The sequence below is a fragment of the Leuresthes tenuis genome, unplaced genomic scaffold (assembly GCF_036924035.1).
Source record: "Leuresthes tenuis unplaced genomic scaffold, fLeuTen1.0.hap1 SCAF_18, whole genome shotgun sequence".
Lineage (NCBI taxonomy): Eukaryota > Metazoa > Chordata > Actinopteri > Atheriniformes > Atherinopsidae > Leuresthes > Leuresthes tenuis.
In genome coordinates this window covers 22670718-22690598 of record NW_027325372.1, presented here as the reverse complement: position 1 = coordinate 22690598, position 19881 = coordinate 22670718, and the positions used below count along the sequence as shown (strand labels likewise).

At 42.5% G+C, this 19881-nt stretch overlaps 1 protein-coding gene across 1 annotated transcript in view; it reads left to right on the top strand.

Moving 5' to 3' along the window:
* eepd1 (endonuclease/exonuclease/phosphatase family domain containing 1) overlaps positions 1 to 19881 on the top strand; it is a 50794-nt gene that overhangs the window by 19692 nt on the left and 11221 nt on the right. Inside the window, exon 2 of the mRNA XM_072370307.1 lies at positions 10444 to 10495. Within this exon, the coding sequence (XP_072226408.1) occupies positions 10444 to 10495 (52 nt within the window). The remainder of the gene's footprint in view (positions 1 to 10443; positions 10496 to 19881) is intronic.

Here is a 19881-nt window from a genome sequence, read left to right as displayed (position 1 = left end):
CCACCTCATCAGTCAAATACTCAAAGCCTACATGTCCATAACCTGGCTTAGTGAGACGCATGTTGGCTGACTTGGCTCTGCGCTGTGTGACAGCGCATCTGCCTCTAAATGCAACACTTGTGCCACCTTGCGCTCCTCTCATGTCTCCACCAAGTGCGCTAACACGCTCCGGTCAGTGAACAGACGCAGCGTGGCTGCGACTGCATGAACTGTGCTGCTACGTTTTCCCCCAGCTCTCCCACTGACACTTCGACCACGTCTGACATGTCCATCAGATTTGTCAAGCTACTTGCTGCGCGACCGTGAACACTTTGTGAAGGCACCGTGTCAGAAAGCACTGCGTTCACTTGGCGAGCTCGATTAAAAAGACAGAACACCCACATTACTCCCAGCCTCGTTCCTTCCAGTACTACCACGCCTGCTAACTCCTCAATGCAAACTTCGACCCGTGAAACATTTTCCATCACCATCAACATTGCTGGGCAAAGTTGGTGTTTGGTGTAGGGAAACACTTTGTCCGACTGCTGGTGAGGCAGGGACGCGGGGCGGGAACATGTCGCCACTAGCGCCGGGACTAGCTAACAGCTGACCATCTTCTGAAGGTAGATTTTCCCCTTCAGAATCAGGATTAACGAATAGAAGACCCAGCGCTTCTTTGCAGGTAAACTTTTTAGTGGACATTGTGAGACTATTGGAAAAAAATTCCTCGCTAATGCTGACTATATCACTCTGCTGCTGTAGCTCAATGGTGTACTCGCTCGGTGAAGAACTCGTACTGATTCAACTTGTTGTAGCGCAAAATTATTTACATAGAAGGATGACATTTTTTGCGTCAGAGGTGAAGTGTGACATGTCTGCCAACCAGAAGTGGAGAGTAGGAACAAAATATGACGTTATTTTTGCCACAATGGGCCGTTTTATTCAAGGCGCCATCTTGTCGACTTAAGGCGACCATGGCGCTAAGAGGGTTAAACCCAGACCCGACGTGGCCCGCTGAAATCCTATGGAACAACAACAACAATGACCGCAAGCCACGGAGGAGGCACCGAGGGAAACGAGCCGGCGTTAGGAACAGACTGAGATGCAGAGCACACCATCCACCTCTGCCCAGCATCCTACTCACCAATGTCCAGTCTCTGGGAAACAAGCTTGATGAACTCAGGACCAGAATAAAGTTCCAGAGGGATATACGGGACTGTAACATCATCTGCCTCACCAAGACATGGCTAATCACCCCCCTCCCCCCGGACTGGGACATGTTTTGGTGCAGCTTGGGCGGTGACATCGAGTTCACAGAAGCGACTGTGGGATTTATTGGGAAAATGGTGGAAGACACAACACCAATAACCACCATCAGAACTTTTCCGAACCAGAAGCCGTGGGTGGATAAAACTGTCTGCGATGCGCTGAGGACCCGCACCACTGCCTACAACTCTGGACTCGCCACCGGAAACATGACACCATACAGGGCAGCCACCTACGCTGTCTGGAGAATGGTGAAGGAGGCTAAACGCCACTACGCCGCGAGACTGGAGCTGCAGATGGAGGGGAGTAACACTAGGTCGCTGTGGCAGGGACTACGCACCATCACAGATTATAAAGCAACACACCCATGCACGATGAGAGCCGACGCTTCGCTGGCTGATGGCTTAAACAACTTCTTCCCACGCTCGGAGTCGGAAAGCAGGCAAGAAAATGCGCTTCCAGCCGGAGAAGAGGAGACGCTCACTGTGATGGAGCTAGAGGTGAGGAGGTATGTTTAGAGGTGTGAACACCAGGAAGGTAGCGGTGGTTGAGTTCTTAAAGCCTGCGCTGAACAGCTCGCACCGGTGTTTACAACAATATTCAACCTTTCCCTCTCACAGTGTGTGATTCCCACCTGCTTCAAGAAGTCTGTTGTGGTCCCCGTCCCTAAGACAGCCCAGCAACACCAATGACTATTGCCCAATAGCCCTCACATCTGTGGTGATGAAATGTTTTGAGAAGCTGGTCAAAACATTTATCACCTCCTCTCTACCGCCCACCCTGGATCCTCTTCAGTTTGCATACCGCCCATTTGGACACCAGGATGGGGAACTATGTGAGAGTGCTGTTTGTGGACTACAGCTCAGCATTCAACACTATAGCCTCCTCCAGGCTGGTTACTAAGTTGTGGAACGTCGGACTGAACTCCTCCTTGTGTAGGTGGGTCCACAGCTGCCTAACTGGCAGACAACAGGTGGTACACATGGGCTCCCATAATTGATCCCCCTTCACACTCAACACTGGCTCCCCTCAAGGCTGCGTGTTGAGTCCGCTGCTGTACTCCCTGTACATGCACAACTGTGTGTCCACATTAGACAGCAACACCATCATTAAGTTTGCTGACGACACAGCCATCGTGGGGTTGATCTCCCATAACAAGGAGGAGGCCTACAGGACAGAGGTCATCCACTTGGAGAGATGGTGCCGGGACAATAACCTCCTGCTTAACGCCAGCAAAACCAAGGAACTGATAGTGGACTACAGGAGGAAGCAGCAGAGTGACATCCGTCCGCTCTGCATCGGCGGGTCTGAGGTGGAGAGGGTGGACAGCTTTAAATACCTGGGTGTGACCATCTCACAGGACCTGTCCTGGTCACTGCATGTGAACAGGACTGTTAAGAAGGCCAGGCAGCGTCTGTTCCACCTCAGATGCCTGTAGCCAGAGTTATTGTTTTTTTACCTCTGAAAGTATAAAGGTACAACTAAAGCACTAGCTGGATTATGGACTCAATGAAACTGCTCTCAGGTCAGCTCAGGATGTGCTTTTATTGCCATGCCAGTGGTAATGGGAAGATCAGGATCTTAACCAGCATGAGTGGAGCAGGGTCGTAGACTGATCAGGCCCACAGGAGAGGATAGGGTTATTGTCTGTGGAAATCCAGGCCTGTTTGCTCAGAAAACAGAACCTGTGAAGTTACATAATACTGAGGCTTTGCAGCAGTCCTGGGTGGGCACAATGCCTGTGCAGAGGGATTTATATTGATTTTCAGTATGATTAAAATGGGGATTATTGATGATAAGGGCAAATTTTGATATAGTCATGTCAAAAAAGAAGGTAGACCATCTTTCAATTATAAGGTTTCAGGACATAATACAAAAAAACTATTTGGTCCCTACAAGATCTTAGAATGAGGTAAATACAACCTCAGACAAACAATAACACATGTCATGCATGTCATTAGCTAAAATTACGCCAAAATGCTGAAGCATTGTTTGGAAAAAGACAGTTGCCAATATTTCCAGGAATGAACGTCCCAGCAAGTTATCACCAAGTTCAGACAATGGTGCAATGGTCAGATAAACTTAAAAAATGCAAGAACTACATCTTAGACTCTACATGCCTCAGTTAGCATGTTGAAGTTCACAGCATCGCAATTAGAAAAAGACTGAACAAGGATGGCTAGTGTAGAAGTGTTGCAGGAGAAAAACCTCCTCTCTCTAACAGAAACATGGCCGCAAAGCTTAGGTTTGTAAAGTTGCATCTGAACAATCTACAAGACTACAAGACTTCTTTGCATGTATGAGCTTTAGAATTGGCACAGTTATCCAAGGAATGGTAGAGTAATCCAAAGAACCATAAGTGTTTTAATCAGATCAGATTTAAATTGTATTTTTTCATAACAAGTATGACAACGACTAAATAAAAAAAAACTTTGGGATATAGATTGTCAGACAAACATTTGAAGCCCATAGTTATTTTTTTGCTGGTGACAGCAAAAGCTCTATGCTGTGTCCCTGTGTTCAGCTGCCTGTGAGTGAAAACGCCACTACGCCACTACTGTCTGCAACAGTGCTATGGAATAAGTTGTCTGTCCAAGGAGGTTGCAAAGGCGGTGAAACTGGTGATAATGCCGCTGCAAATTAATATCTATTTAGATGCTACATTTTAGTATTGATCTTTGTCTAAACATAACAGGCATGAAACAGTATTTTTGCACTTACAAAGTAACTCCCAAAGAGTTATTAGTCGAAACTTGGCATGTACAGCATAGTGTGCAGTGCGTCCTCAAAAACTTTGAGGAAACTAGACAAGTGGTGGACAAAAGTAGCAAATGAACAGTATCTGAAAGTGACGTTCTTAAGAAATAAGAGAAATTCAGCAAATACCTGACCCAGCAACTGAGAGATGCTTATGGACCTTCAGTTGATCCATCTACTGTTCATTTAGGCCTCATCAGAAATGGTCTCCACGGTGACTTTTAAGAAGCCATATCAAGAAGAAAAACAGGGAGAAATTCAAAGTAAACACAAGAAACTTGTGCTACAAAAGAAAATGGACATTTCCTTCACTATTTTCCTCACATTGTCCACTTACACCCAACTCCCTCAACAATGAGACAACAGAATTTGCAACAAATCCTCTACATCCTACTTCCACTGAACATACACTGAACTAACTTTCCATCCTCGTTGCTATGCTTCTGCCCCTAACTCTACATACCTAAGCTTTTTCCTTCATATGATTCTACTACTAAGTCCCCCCCCAAGGAACAGCGCTATGAAATATACTCCCATTCTACTCCTAGACCACAAGACTATATCAGGCCTTAGACTTGTAGAGGCTATTTCCTGGGGAACAATTTTTCCTCCTAAATCTACCTGCATCTCCCTATCACAAACATCCTGTAAGCTGCCGATCCTCCTTATTGTCTTATTAACTTTGTCCCCCTCTTGAACAAACTGAATTGCCACTCTCTTCACCTTAAACCCTCCTAAATTCACCTGCCTTAATTTATCTTCAATACCTGCAGCTAAGCTTCTTAATACTTGGTTATGTCACCACGTATGCCGGCCTTGTGACAGACTAACCTTACAACCTGACAAAATGCCTTAGAGTTGCAGCACCTGAACATAACAAACATAGAGGGTTTCCATTTACCCAGAGTTTTAGGTTTTGGGGAGTTGGCAATACACCATATGTTGCCCCTATCAAGAATCTAATACTCCTTTCCTCCATATTCAGCAGCTCTTTCCAACTAAGCTTTTTCTTCTTTACACCTTCCCAATTCAACCACTGTCCCTGCTTTGCCTGAGCCACTGCCTTTGTATCCCTTAACATTTACTCCTGTCTACAAACCTGCTCAACAAGTAGCTTTTTGTTCTCCTTGGGACCTGCTCTACTCCACACCGGTTTGCCTGGGCCAAGCCTTCCCGGCCTTTTTGAACGTTACCCACAATCTCTGTATTCTGTTGCAGTTGCTTCTGCCTCCTGACCTGCCATTCTTGGATTCCATTTCCTCCCCTTGGTTGAGTTTGGAACCACCTTACCACATCTTTACTCCCAGCTAACAGGAGCTCTGCCCTAACCTACTAACTGGGAGCTGGAGTATGCCTTCCATCCGGAACTGACTCGGGTCCGAGGACTCTTTCTCAGTCAGTGGGGTTACGTGATGAGATTGACTCGATTATAACCATAGTTGGGTTATGCTCCTTATTTGAGCAAGGGTAATTATCCTTGGATATGTGGCGGTGAATTAATCGAATCGCTGGCACAAATTATGTCATACCCCGGTACGATAGGTGGTGCCGTACCCATTTCAACTATCGCTAATAGAGCCACTTCCGGTTGACCACCAACAACAACAAACTCAGGAATTCGAGAAAGATGGTGAACCAAGATGAAGCTACGTCCCTGCATTTTCTTTGTGATGAGCATGGTTATTGCACAAACGTGATGCACAACGATGCATTCTCCATCACGTTATTTATTTATTTCTGACGGCGGTGACAACAACAGTAATATCGTCACCTTCGATTTCCGGGTAACGATTCTAGGAAAAAATCTTGAGCAATCCAATCCACCATGTGCTTCTGCCATCTACATGCATTTTTAGTGTACGTTTGGATTGAGGTATCTCGGGGTCTTAATCAGATCGCGAGTAATCCAATCCGATTTTTTTTTTTTTGTCAGATTAAGGTTTCTCCATGAACTTAATAACTCAGTTTTATTGTAATTTAGCCATTAATCCGATCCAATTGCACTCATGTAACCCCACTGAGTACAGCCTAAGATTGTTTCTTAGGGTGCTGATCCCCCTTCATTGTCCTGTATAAAGAGAGAGACAAAAGAGAAATGAGGGATGTGGATATTTCAAGCTTATTACATAAGTGAATTAATGGGCTTGTTAACACATCAACTAATGTTTTCAAAAAATTATCACCAACTTTAATTGACTGAATTTATTAAGTAATTTACCTTATTAATACATGAAAACTGTGTGTAAATTTTAAATTCATCTGTAATGGGAAGAATGTTGTGCTTAGTGGGAGCAGTGATGCTGCGCTTTGGTCTGAAGGACAGCTGGCAGGTCAGGAGTAAGTTTGGTGGTTGAGATGTGAAGGACGTCACGGAGATGGGTGTCGGTCATTCTGGCTCTCAATCTGCTTTTGTTCAGCGTTAACAGAGAGAATGTCTGCTCACAGATGTATGTTGAGACGAATAGACTCATCATTCGTTTTGTGTGGTGTCTCATCATAGGAAACTTGGCCTTTTCCAAGCTTGAGGTCAGGTAGGGAGAGAAGCTGATGTTGATTCTTCAGAGAATCATCACACTGCATTTCGATCAGTTCTTATTGCAGACTCTCCTCCACTTCTTCTGCATCCACTGAAAAGGGAGCTGCAAACAGTGTGATTTCCTTCTCCATCCATACATTTTCTATACCGTCAATCCGTCGGTCGGGTAACGGGTGGGCTGGAGCCTATCCCAGCAGTCATCGGGCGAAAGGCGGGGTACACCCTGGACAGGTCACCAGTCCATCACAATTCCTTCTCATGACAGAAAAATCTTGAAAGCGCTGACTGAGTTCTGTAATGAGAGATGTGATCACAGACACATATTCTCCCATTTTAGCAGAGCTTAGCATTTGGAAATGCACATTTGATTTCATTCAGCATGGGGAAGTGCACTACATTAAAGTTGTGCAGTTGTGACTCTTAAGCTTTGCGCGGAATGCTGTGGTACGAGCTGCTCTTGGTCTTGTAGTTTCTTGTTCAAGGTGTTGAGATGACCAGTGAGATCAACTACAAAAGCTAGGTCTGCCAACCATAAAGGGTCACTGAGCTCATGCAGAGGTCTGCCCTTTTCTTTCAAAAATGTTTTGATATTTGATCTCGGGGAATAAAACCGCTGCAGCACGAAACTGCGACTGAGCCAACGCACTTCAATGGTAGAGTAGGTCCCCATAATTTTCATGCAGTACCCTTCGGTGGCTGCTGCATAAACTCAGTCAGCACGACAGGAAACAGAAATGATTAATTAATTTTCATGCAGTACCCTCTCTCGCCACATGGCAGGCGGCAGCTCAATCAGCTCAGTCAGCAGGACAGGAAACAGTATTGAGTTGTTCACAACTCAACTCCTCAGGTGACGGATCCTCGCACAGGAAACAGTATTGATTCGTTCACGACTCAACTCCTCGGGTGACGGATCCTTGCACAGGAAACGGTATTGATTCGTTCATGACTCAACTCCTCGGGTGACGGATCCTTGCACAGGAAACAGTATTGATTCGTTCACGACTCAACTGCTGGCGGCTGGCGGCTAAAAACACTGTGAGATCGGGATGTAATCTAGCGACAGGATGTCAATAAATGATGTGGAAAGGAAGCTCAAAGAATGTCTTTACAGCACAAAGACAAAGCAAGGCAAGTGTGATATTTGGAGAAGTTTCTCTATTGTCCGTGAATCTCTTTATTAATAGCCTATAAAATTACATGTTTTCTCCTGCGGGACGGGAGAAGACACAAAATCAATGCATTTCTATTATTGTGCGGGCATAAATTCTCAAAGTTTTGCGGGAGTGTAACACACACGTTGCGGGCGGTAATGGTCAGAAAGCGGGGTGAAGAAAACAGTCCCGCACAGGGCTTTACTGTGGACTGAGAAACGAAGGAGGAAATGAATGATGTCTGATTTGTGACGTTCATTCATTTGTCATGAAATCATAATTAATTAGTGGTCTTCGGTTCTTGAAGATATGTATAGTGTTGTTGTGTATATAATGTGTGAAGTGTGTAAATAGATAAATGATAATGTAATAATGTGAATAGATACTTTTGAAAATTATATCAAAATATTGATTTTGTGTTATACTCTACCATAAAATAGTATAATATAATAATAATAATAATAATAATAAGACACAATAAATGCACTATGTAACATTTTAGGGAACTTATTACTTTTTTCTCACTTAATTGTGTTACTAATTGTCTAAATGAATGTGAGTTTTACATTCACTTGTCCTCTACCAGCTGTCACGTGACAGGGCTAAACGGATCGTTCTCGTTCGTTAATTTGTCACGTGACAGCTACCGAGTCAGTGTCAGGCTTTAAACAACAATGGAGGGAGGATACAGACACAAGTCACTTTATTGTGTATTTGCTTTCCTAGGTTTTCACATGGTTTGAATTGTTTGTGGAATTTTATGTATTGTATGTTGTTAGCCAGCTGAAGCAAACTATGTTGCCTTCAGTGTTAAGTGTTTAGAACCGTGGCCATTTTGTGCAGCGCCCACAGTAGGGCTACAGCGCCACCTGCTGGAAAAATGAACGAAATGATTCGTTCAAAGATTCGTTCAATATACTGTTCGAGAGTAAATGGTCCGATTCAGCCAAAAGAGTCGAACTTCCCAACACTACTCTCCTCCCGGCTTTTCACTGCTTGCTACACCCTTGTAAACAAACCCACACAGCAACCACTGCAACGAAACTGCACAGCTGCTGAATGATTGGCTGTTTGCCTGTTACTAGTGGCCTCCGGGATATGATAGGCTGTTTCCGCACGCTGGGTCCACCCGTCTGTTAGCTGATTGGCTGTTCGTGTGTTTCTGACGGCTAGAACGAACTCCATGTACACAACTCAGCTTCGATAGAAAATCGCTTCAAAACTGAAGATCAGTCTCGCCCAGACGCTCGCACAGTGGTCACAAACACGAGACAACACACACACACACACACACTCACCATGGCCGAAGCACCGGGCCCGAGCGGCGATTTTGTCGCAGCGTGCCAGTGGCACCATTAAAAACAAACTCCAACGGCCATATTTGGAACTGTTTTGGGTTTAAACAAGGCACAGACGGTAAAGCAATAGACGAAGGCAGGCACTGCCAGTGGAGCCAAAGGAGGCAACACATCCAACCTCATAAAACACCTGCAGTGTCGTCACCCAGACACCTAGAAAGCACCTAGAAAATACATAAAAATATAGTTTCACAGGGAATCAGTTCCTGTTGATTGTATTTTGTCCTCTGTTTTATTATGTTATATTGTCAAAAAATTTTTTAAAAGACAGTGGATTTGTTATCCTAAGTCGATTATTTATATTAGTATTATGTTTATCATGCACATAACAACATACGTAGTTAATAAGTATTAATAAGGCTGCAGTATCGCGATCATACCTGAAACCGTGATACTTTGTCTGGTATAGTATCGCGGTTACTTATTTTGGTATCGTGACAACTCAAGTTTTGTTTCATAATGCCTTCGTACATTGTACTCTTTCATCACAGCAACACCCTCACTGCAAATCAAACAAACACACTTCCCTTTGGTTTCCATGAAAAAATATAAATTTTTCCACTGCCTCAAATTTTCTTGCAATCTTGCATCTCTTTGGTTGCGCCATTTCTGGTGACCGTGAGCAAATTTATTTTCTTTGATTGGTTGCTTTGTGGAGATGCTGCCTTGTTCAAGCAAGTAGCTCTGCCTACTGTTTAAACTAATAAGTACAACACAGGAAACCACAAATATCATGTGTGGGCCATTGTCCATTAGATTTTTAGACTTGGATATGGACCAATTAAAAATGGATGGCGGGCCGCAGTTTGGACACCTCTTCTTAAACCATTGAACTGCTGTGCAATACAATGCAGTTCATCTTCACAGCCAAATGAAGGCAGAGGAAAGGCGCTTGTGCTTCTCAGATATATACTGCTTTTTATTGTGCTGACTGTTGGTCTACCTTTTTTTTTCTTCTAATAAACGGCCCCTCCTTTTCAGTGCAATAATATGTTTACACGTAAAATTCAAAACAACGGTGCTTCAGGAAGAGCTTGACAGATTTTATCAGCCCTGCGCCACTTTGACCTGAGGAAACCTGTTGTTTACGATATTGCGAATCCAGTTTGAATACTTGTGTCAACACTACCTGATACTTAATGCTATGTAATATAGTACATCATTAGTGTGCCTGATGAAACGATAAACATTTATGAAAACATGTAGATTTTACACCTTCTAATGTTCACATCAACCAAAAAACAGTACCTGTGGGCCATGGGTGACTTTATATGTGGCTTAAAGCAATTTCTGAAGCAAAGCTTGTGGATCTCAGGTGTCTGGTGTTGATATGATGGTACAAGTAAAGTTAGAATGTGAATGTGAAACTCATCTCTTCTCTCTCTGATTGCAGCATCAAGTTATTGGCAGTACAGGACCTCCTGGAGCGGGAAGCTCTTGATAAGGTAGAGTAAAGCCCACCTCATACTGATCAAGTGGGAGAAACTACCGCTGACGCTGATAGTTGCTTTGATTTACAACAATATATTGTAAATAAAATTACTCGTTACTCGGGGAAATACACTCAGTAATGTCGTTTAATGTGTGTTCTCTATTCTGTGTGTGTGTGTGTGTGTGTGTGTGTGTGTGTCTCCCAAGTGTAAATGTCTTCTATTTCCAGTTTTAACTGTCCTCTCCTGTACTTTCACTCTTAGGCAATTAGGGAAGAATTCTGTCAAAGCTTGTTGGAGCAGTGCCACAAAGGTGGATGATGAATTTTCACCATCTAAAACAACTCAAAGCTGAAAAACATCATAGTGGTTCAAGTGAATGCTACATGTAATGAATTATACAATAGGTTACGATTGCATTAGACACTTGTTTGCTTTTTTCAAATATTTTCTCAACTGAGCGAGGTACATGTTATGACGTCCATGGTGGCCGTTGAATGTATCCAGCAATATGGATGTTTTTTAAAACCCTCCTTGTTGTCTTCGGGTCAATTTCACCCGTTTTCAAAAGTTAATCTGACATAACTTTGGGTTTCTTTCACATAATTGCCTGACAATGACATGGATGGTTCCATACTATGCTCTTTGCAAATCAATTAATACAATTAACAATTACAATTAATTGACTTAAAAAAAAAACAGTCTGTTTTATTCAAATCTATAGCATCTGTGGTCTTCCCGGGTCAGTTTGACCTGGCCAAATTTAATGATGCAATGGGTTACACTATTGCACTTTCCAGCGCAAAGAACATACATCCACACACCTAATGACATCTAACCCCCTGTAGAGTGTGTTAATTTCACACCTTTGACATGCCTTAGCCCCAATTAGGGAAAAGATAAAGATAAACAAAAAAAAAAAAAAGAGTTCACAGCATCCTTGGGGCATTTCACTCTGAGACAGCACAATGAAGAGGACCTACACTGTATCACAGAGTCTTGACCTCATTTTTAGCCATGTGGAGAAGGAGGGAGATTAAGAAAAACCTACAGAAGAACAGTCGGAAGTCCAGAAGGAGAGAACATCACTGAAAATGCTTAAGATTTTGCTCCAACTGACGATGAGGAATCAAGTGATGAAGAGGAGCCTACTGAAATGGAAAATATTTTCCAATCCAAAGACAAGTCAAGTTTATTTGTATATAGCACATTTCATGTACAAAACAATTAAAAGTGCTGTACAAAAAATAAAAGCATTGCAGCGGGGAGTGGAAGAAGCATTAAAAATCCATAAAAGAATATAAAGAGAAAGAACTAAAATAATTTAAATGAAATAGAAATTATTAAAGATGAGCAACAGTCTAGATAAATTAAAAGATACTGTGCAAATGTCATGCATAGACACATGAGAAAAATTTTCTTTTAACCTGGATTAAAAAATTTCTACATTTGGTGAAAGTTTAATCTCCACTTGTTCTTGTTCCACTTGTTTGCAGCATAACAGCTAAATACTGCTTCTCCATGTTCAGTCTGGACTCCAGACTGGACAAGCTGACTTGAATCCTTGGATCTAAGAGCTCTGCTAGGTTTATATTCTCACATGTAGCTCTCCTACTACAAGCCCGCTGGATTCCGTTCCCACTAATCTTTTCCAATCCATTGCTCTTACTGTAACTGCAGCAGTCACGTATGTGATTTCCTACCACATTCAAGCAAGCTCGGGTTACACCGCTGCTCAAGAAACCTTCCCTCCCTCCAACTCATGTGGAGAACTACCCGTCTTTCTCATCCCGTTTCTGTCTAAAGCCATTGAAAGGGCAATATTTAAGCAGATCACTGATTACCTCTCACATAACAACCTCCTTGATCCAAATCAATGTGAGTTTAAAAGTGGACACTCCAGCGAAACGGCTCTGTTGGCTGTGACAGAAGCCTTAAAAGAAGCCAGAGCGACAGCTAAGTCCTCTGTACTTATCCTGCTCGACTTATCGGCTGCATTTGACTCTGTCAACCACAGTATCCTTTTGTCCATACTCTAGCATGGGCATCACAGGGAGAGCACACTCCTGGCTTGAATCATACCTCATTGGTCGGTCATTCAAAGTATCCTGGCTTGGTCACACTTCTGCAGTGCACCACCTCGCCACAGGGGTCCCCCAAGGTTCAGTACTGAGACCTATTCTCTTTGCCGTATACACCACCTCACTGGGACAGATCATCCAATCACATGGCTTCTCATACCAATGTTATGCTGATGATACCCAGCTCTATCTGTCATTCCCACGTGACAACCACACGGTCTCAGCATGAATCTCAGACTGTCTCTCTGACATGTCAAAATGGATGAAAGCCCATCACCTCCAACTTAACCTCCCAAAAACTGAACTGCTTGTCTTCCCAGCTAAACCAATCATACACCACAGTATCTGCATCCAAACTGAATCCCTATCTCTTGCTCCATCAAAGGTAGCTAGAAACTTGGGTGTCATGACTGATGACCAACTAAACTTTAAAGATCACGTTACCTCTGTTGCTCGTTCATGCTGCTTTGCATTGCTAAACACAAGAAAGATCAGATCAGACCATACCTAACCCAACAGGCCACTCAGCTCCTGGTGCAGGCCATGGTTATCTCCCGCCTTGACTACTGTAATGCTCTCCTAACTGGTCTCCCAGCCTGTGCCATGAAACCTCTGCAGATGGTCCAGAACGCAGCTGTGCGTCTGGTCTTCGATCAGCCTAAAAGAGCACACATCACCCCTCTGTTCATTGAACTCCACTGGCTACCCTTAGCCGCCCATATCAATTTCAAGTCACTGATGTTAGCCTACAAAGTGCTTAATGGAACGGCTCCCATCTATTTGAATGCTCTTGCAAAGGCTTATGTCACAACTCGGTCGCAGGATTGTTGTCTAGCAGTGCCAATACCACGCTTAAGACAATCCAAACTCTTTTCATGTGTCGTTCCACGATGGTGGATTGACCTACCGAGCACTACCAGAACAGTTAGTGCTGTTTATCTTCAAGAAATTCTTGAAAACCCAGCTCTTCAGAGAGCATCTCCTATCCTAGCACTTACCTTGTACTTCCCTATCCCCTCTATCTCTGCACTTTCTTTCTGTACTTTCCTCTATGCCTGCACTCTATCTCTACTCTTTCACCTCTGACAGAGTCTGACTAGTGAGTTCCTTCTATGTTAGCTTTTTTTATATAGCTTGTTATATCTTCATTTGTAAGTCGCATAAACATAAACATTTTACACCAAATCAGTTCCAGGGCTGGTTCGGGGCCAGTTTGGAACCGGGTTTTCTGTTTCCACTGACAAAGAACTGGCTCTGGTCCAGAAACAAAAAACGATTCCAGGGTAGCACCAGCTCTTTGCTTGTTTAAAAGGCTAGAGGAAAGGAAAGTTGTTAAAACCATCTACAATAGCAAGTTTGCGAATTTGTGACCAGCAGGGACATAACACCGGTTAACGTTAGCTCATAACAAAGGCTAACATAACCATCTCACATTCAGTGTAAGTAGTAAAAACGTTATTAGACTATCACCTGTCTCCTAAAACGTAATCGCCGTCCACTCAAAACCTGTCGAGCAACACAAAAATATTGGATCTGTCGTTTTCTAATCCCAATGAAGCACCGTAAAGCAGCAGCTGTACAAATGCGAAGTCATCCATTATTATTGTTGTTGTTGTTTTTGCTGCTGCTTCTTCTTCTTCTTCTCCTTGTGTTGTTGCGTCAATGTTTGCGCCAAGGTGTATGCAAATGCAGCAACGTAACTGACGTATACGCTGATGTAATGACATGGCTCCCCTTAGCACCCTGAGCTATGGAAAAGCAAACTGTGCACCAGCACGAGCACTGGCCCTGAACCAGCCCTGGAGCTGATTTGGTGGAAAAGGGGTAACAGAGACAAAGACTCACACTCACTCCTAGGGTCAATTTAGAGACACCAATTAACATAATATGCATGTTTTTGGGCGGTGGGAGGAAGCTGGAATCCCCGGAGAGAACCCACACATATATGGGGGGAACACAATTAGGCCCCAGCCAGCATTCTGGAGACAAACAAGAGACCCAACCATGCACACTCACACTCACTCCTAGAGTCACCAATTGACCCCTGGATGGTATGGGGATCAACACAAAACCTTTTAATTGATGGATGACCACTTCAACACCTGACCTCATTGAGCAGTCTTTTTGAATGAAGTTCCTATCCCAGTAGCAAAACTGGTTTAAAAGTCTTACTGGTTTAAAAGTCTTAAACTGCATCTGCTCTGCCAGATGACTGCCAGTTGATTGTCACTTTCACCCAGTTGTTTTCAAACAATTGATAGAAGACAATTCAATTAACTTTTATTTATCTAGTGCCAAATCACAACAAATGTCATCTCAAGGCACTTCAATAATACAATCCTATTCAAAGCAATTATAGTCCAATTCATTGTAATCATAATCCAATGAAATCCAATTAATTAATTGTAGATTCATACATACGGAGCCAATTCAAAAACAATTTCCTAGCTAAGGAGTAAAGTGAGGAAAGGTGTGACTTAAGAGGTAACCCAGCAGTCTCGGCCTATAGCAGCTTAACTATGGGATGTTTCAGGATCACCTGAACCATCCCTAGTTTTAGGCCTAATCTTAAAGTTACAATAGTAGTAGAATTACAGTAGTCCAATCTTGAAATAACAAATGCATGAACTAGTTTTTCTGCATCACTCTGAGATAAGATGTTCCTGATTTTGGCAATATTACAAATATTGCTAAGGTGAAAGAAGGCAGTCCGAGAAACCTGTTTTATATGTGTGTCAAATGATAAATTCTGGTCAAAAATAACTCCAAGGTCCCTCACTGCAGTACTAGAAGCCAAGGAAATGCCATCTGGAGTAACTATATAACTAGACAATTTCTTCCTGAAGCGCTCAGGTCAAAAGATAAAAAAGTTTTGCCTGAATTTGTCTTAAACAGTCTGACCATTTCATAGAAAAGTACAGCTGAGTATCATCACCATAGCAATGGAAATGTATGCCATGCGGTCTAAATGATGATTATCTCAAATATTTGTTATTAGATGATTCATTTTTAACTATTACAGATATAACGCACTTGCTTCAGTGAAAATGTGGCTGGATTTTGCACCTCTAAAGTTTATACACTGGGTCCAGGGTCCACTACTTCGTTATTTTTTGTTTAGATTTTTCTCGTGTGGTGGATACTCTAAGTAAAGTTGTTATCAGTCAGATAAGTTGATATGGCTGGACAGTATTCCACCAAGAGTGGGTTTTATACAAAGATGAGTTATGGTGAAATTGATTAAGTTGAGCTTGATCGACCTGCCCAGCCTCATGCTGTAATCTTATCATGTTTGTCGTTTGTTGTCAAGTCAACCAGGTCAACCAACCATCTTTTTAGTGATTGAAATATGGTTTAGTTAATAGAACAAAAACCTATTGTAAGACCAAATGACGATCAAAATTCAAATGGATTTGATCCAGATAACATGCAGATACCAGCTGTAAAGGGTAAAATAATTTGATCGTTCTGAGCCTGACAACTTTTCACTGCTCATTTTACATTGTATCTAATTTTTATATGTGCAACTAACTGACATTAGGATGGACCGAAAAGTATGCTGAAACAAGATCTACTGACATTAACACTCAATAAAATTTGTGTTGAGGGGATTTGGGCAAAATACTCTAACAAAAGCATTATGAATTTTCTTTTTTAAATATTTTGTTCTAGAACTACCTTAATACGTATAGAACGGTGAATATCAAGAACACATTCAGTTTTTTCTTTCTCTTTTTACTTCAATTGAAGGATGTGGATTATACTCCTTCTAAAAGGAAAATGTGCTTTTTTTTGTAATACCTCACCTTTTCGAGTGTGTTCCTTGAGGAGGCCATCTTGTGCTTCCGTTTTAAAAGGAAGCCCGCCTCAACAGCAGCTCTTTTATAGGAAGTGAATATGTGTGTTCTCAGTGTTGATTGGATAATGAGTGGGATTGAATTAAGATATAATACAAATGCTGAGAAAGACAGAAAATAGTAGTTCTGATTGTTGTCTTAATGGTGGATGTATGAGCTGAGGAAATGGTGTTGAAAAATGTATCGATGTAATGAAGGCAATAGGGCTGCCACAAACGATTATTTTAATAGTCGACTAAACACCGATTATTTTTTTCGATTAGTCAACTAATTGGATCATACGTATACTGAAAGTAAAACATACAGCTTATCGCACCAGGATGCAGCTGCTCTTAAAAAAACATCATCTTTCAGCTTGGAGTGTTGGAGTCATGGAGTGCTAACTAAAAAAAAGACTATCATAGTTCATTAACCCTTTAATGAAATATGCAGCTTGTTGCAACACACAATAATTTAAAATACTATACTAAAATACTAAAATACTAAATAAATACTTAAGGTTTGTTTTTTTTTAGGTTTTTCTTTCCTTCCATCCATGCCATTGTCTCTGGCATCAAACATAGCTGCATTTAAATCAAATGAGGTAGGCACCTGAAATTAAGGAATTATTTACAAAATTAAACAAAAAAAAATGTTGACTATTAAATTCGTCGTCGACGATTTTAATAGTCAACATAATCGTGACTAGTCGACTAATCGTGGCAGCCCCAGTATGCAAATACATTAATTTTGTCAATTCAGTTTAACCTGATTGGCAAGTTATATATAACAGAGGTTAACCCAGCAATGAATGGCAATGCTCCTGAAATGTTTTTTTTTAGAAAGAAACCCTCTTAAAGCATACATTACATCAGGCTGTAGAGCGTAATTCAAAACAGAAACATAATGTAAAAACTTGAGCTGTACTGTAGTATGCATTTATTATTGAAGTTCGTCAATTTGAATATTAATTGATGTAATTTCATCTTGGATCTCTCACAGGTCATGCATGTATATATGAACATGTAAGTGGGGTCTTTCTGAATTTCCTGCTGCACTACCGGGAGCCTGTCAGGTAGCATTTCGATTTAAAATTAGCCTCACATGTCAATCAAACCTGGGATGTTAGACTTTTTTGAGAATATTCTTCTTTGCGGCTATTTTCTTTTCCTTGAAAATCCTTAGTTTGTTCTCCAGAGTATTACACTGGTTAAATCAGCTTTTATGTTTATGTTATGTTTATGTATATGTATTTAGCAGACGCTTTTATCCAAAGCGACTTACAAATGAAGATATAACAAGCTATACAGAAAGCTAACAATAAACTACATAGAAGAAACCCACTAGTCTGACTCTGTCAGAGGTGACAGAGTAGAGATAGGGTGCAGGCATAGAAGGAAGTGCAGAAAGATAAAGTGCAAAGATAGAAGTGGTAGGGAAGTACAAGGTAAGTGCTAGGATAGGAGATGCTCTCTGAAGAGCTGGGTTTTCAAGAACTTGTTGAAGATAGACATGGACGCCCCTGTTCTGGTAGTGCTCGGTAGGTCATTCCACCATCGTGGGACGACACATGAAAAGAGTTTGGATTTTCTTAGGCATGGTGTAGGCACTGCTAGACGACAATCCTGGGACGAACGGAAGGACCGAGTTGTGACATAAGCCTTTGCAAGAGCATTCAAGTAGATGGGAGCCGTTCCATTAAGCACTTTGTAGGCTAACATCAGTGACTTGAATTTGATTCGGACCAGGGATACTTTGAATGACCGACCAATGAGGTATGATTCAAACCAGGAGTGTGCTCTCCCTGTGATGCCCATGCTAGAGAGTATGGACAAAAGGTTACTGTGGTTGACAGTGTCAAATGCAGCTGATAAGTCAAGCAGGATAAGTACAGAGGACTTAGCTGTCGCTCTGGCTTCTTTTAAGGCTTCTGTCACAGCCAACAGAGCCGTTTCGGTGGAGTGTCCACTTTTAAACCCAGATTGGTTTGGGTCAAGGAGGCGCCCTTTCAATGATTTTAGACAGAAACGGGAGGAGAGAGACCGGCCGATAATTCTCCACATGAGTTGGAGGGAGGGAAGGTTTCTTGAGCAGCGGTGTAACCTGAGCTTGCTTGAATGTTGTAGGAAATGTGCCCGATGTCAGTGAAGCATTAATCACATGCGTGACTGCTGCAGTTACAGTAGGAGCAATTGATTGGAGAAGATTAGTAGGGATGGGGTCCAGCGGGCATGTAGTAGGACGGCTACATGTGAGAAGTTTAGACACACTGCTCTGAGCGAGAGGGGTAAATGAGGAAAATGATGCAGTAGGACTTCTGCATGCAGATTTTGTGGTACCAGGTTCTGTAAACTGTTTGCTTATAGCTGCCACTTTGTCAGTAAAAAAATTAGGCAAAGGTGTCTGCTGTTAGATTGGTAGCAGGTGGCAGAGGTGGAGGATTAAGTATAGTTTTGAAGGTGGAAAAAAGTTTCCGGGTGTCAGTAGGACTATGAAATCTTGTTGATGTAGAAAGACTTTTTTGCATCAGTAACACTGGATGCGAATGATGACAGTAGCTAGATCTGCAGGATCTTTTGACTTGTGCCATTTCCTTTCGGCAGCTCTGAGATTGGTGCGCAACGCTTGGAGAGTATCATTAAGCCAGGGGTGAGACTGGGAGGATAGGGTGGATTGGTGGATAGAGGACACAGACTATCCAGAGATAAGCTCAGTGTAGAGCAAAGGGACTCCGTGGCATCATTAACCTGAAGGGAGGAGAATGTGCTGGAGGTTGGAAGAGCGGAGGCAACAACGGAGGAGAAGCGGGTGGGCGATAGGTTGTGGAGATTGCGGCGGAAGGAAACCATAAGGGTAGAAGCAGATGGTCTTCTCGGGAGACTCACTCTGAACTGTATGAAATAGTGGTCAGAGAAATGCAGAGGTGTGACAGATAGGGCCTCTGTGGCACAGTTTCTTGAGAAAACGAGATCCAGCAGTTTGCCAGCTTTATGGGTCGGAGGACTGCTGAGCAGTTGTAGCTCAAACAAGTGCATTATTGTCAGAACATCAGAAGAGTTAGGACTGTCAAGGTGGATGTTCATGTCACCAAGGACAATTATGGGACAGTCATGCTCCGGGATAGAAGAGAGCAAGGTGTCTAGTTCATTTAGAAAGTCACCGAGTTGTCCTGGTGGGCGATATACGACAATCATATAGATTTTGACTGGTGCAGTTACCAGGATGATATGGTATTCAAAGGTATTGTATTTAGCATCAGGTAGCAGTTGGGTGTATTTCCATTTGTTGGAAATGAGCATGCCCGTTCCACCAACTCTCCCAGATGTACGAGAGGTATGGGGAAAATGAGTGGTTGGTTGAAAGTGCAGCCAGGGTAGCTGTGTTGTCAGGCTTAATCCAGGTTTCAGTGAGAGCCAGGATGTCAAGAGACTGGTGGTTGGCATAAGCCATAATGAAATCTGCTTTGTTTACCGCTGATTGGCAA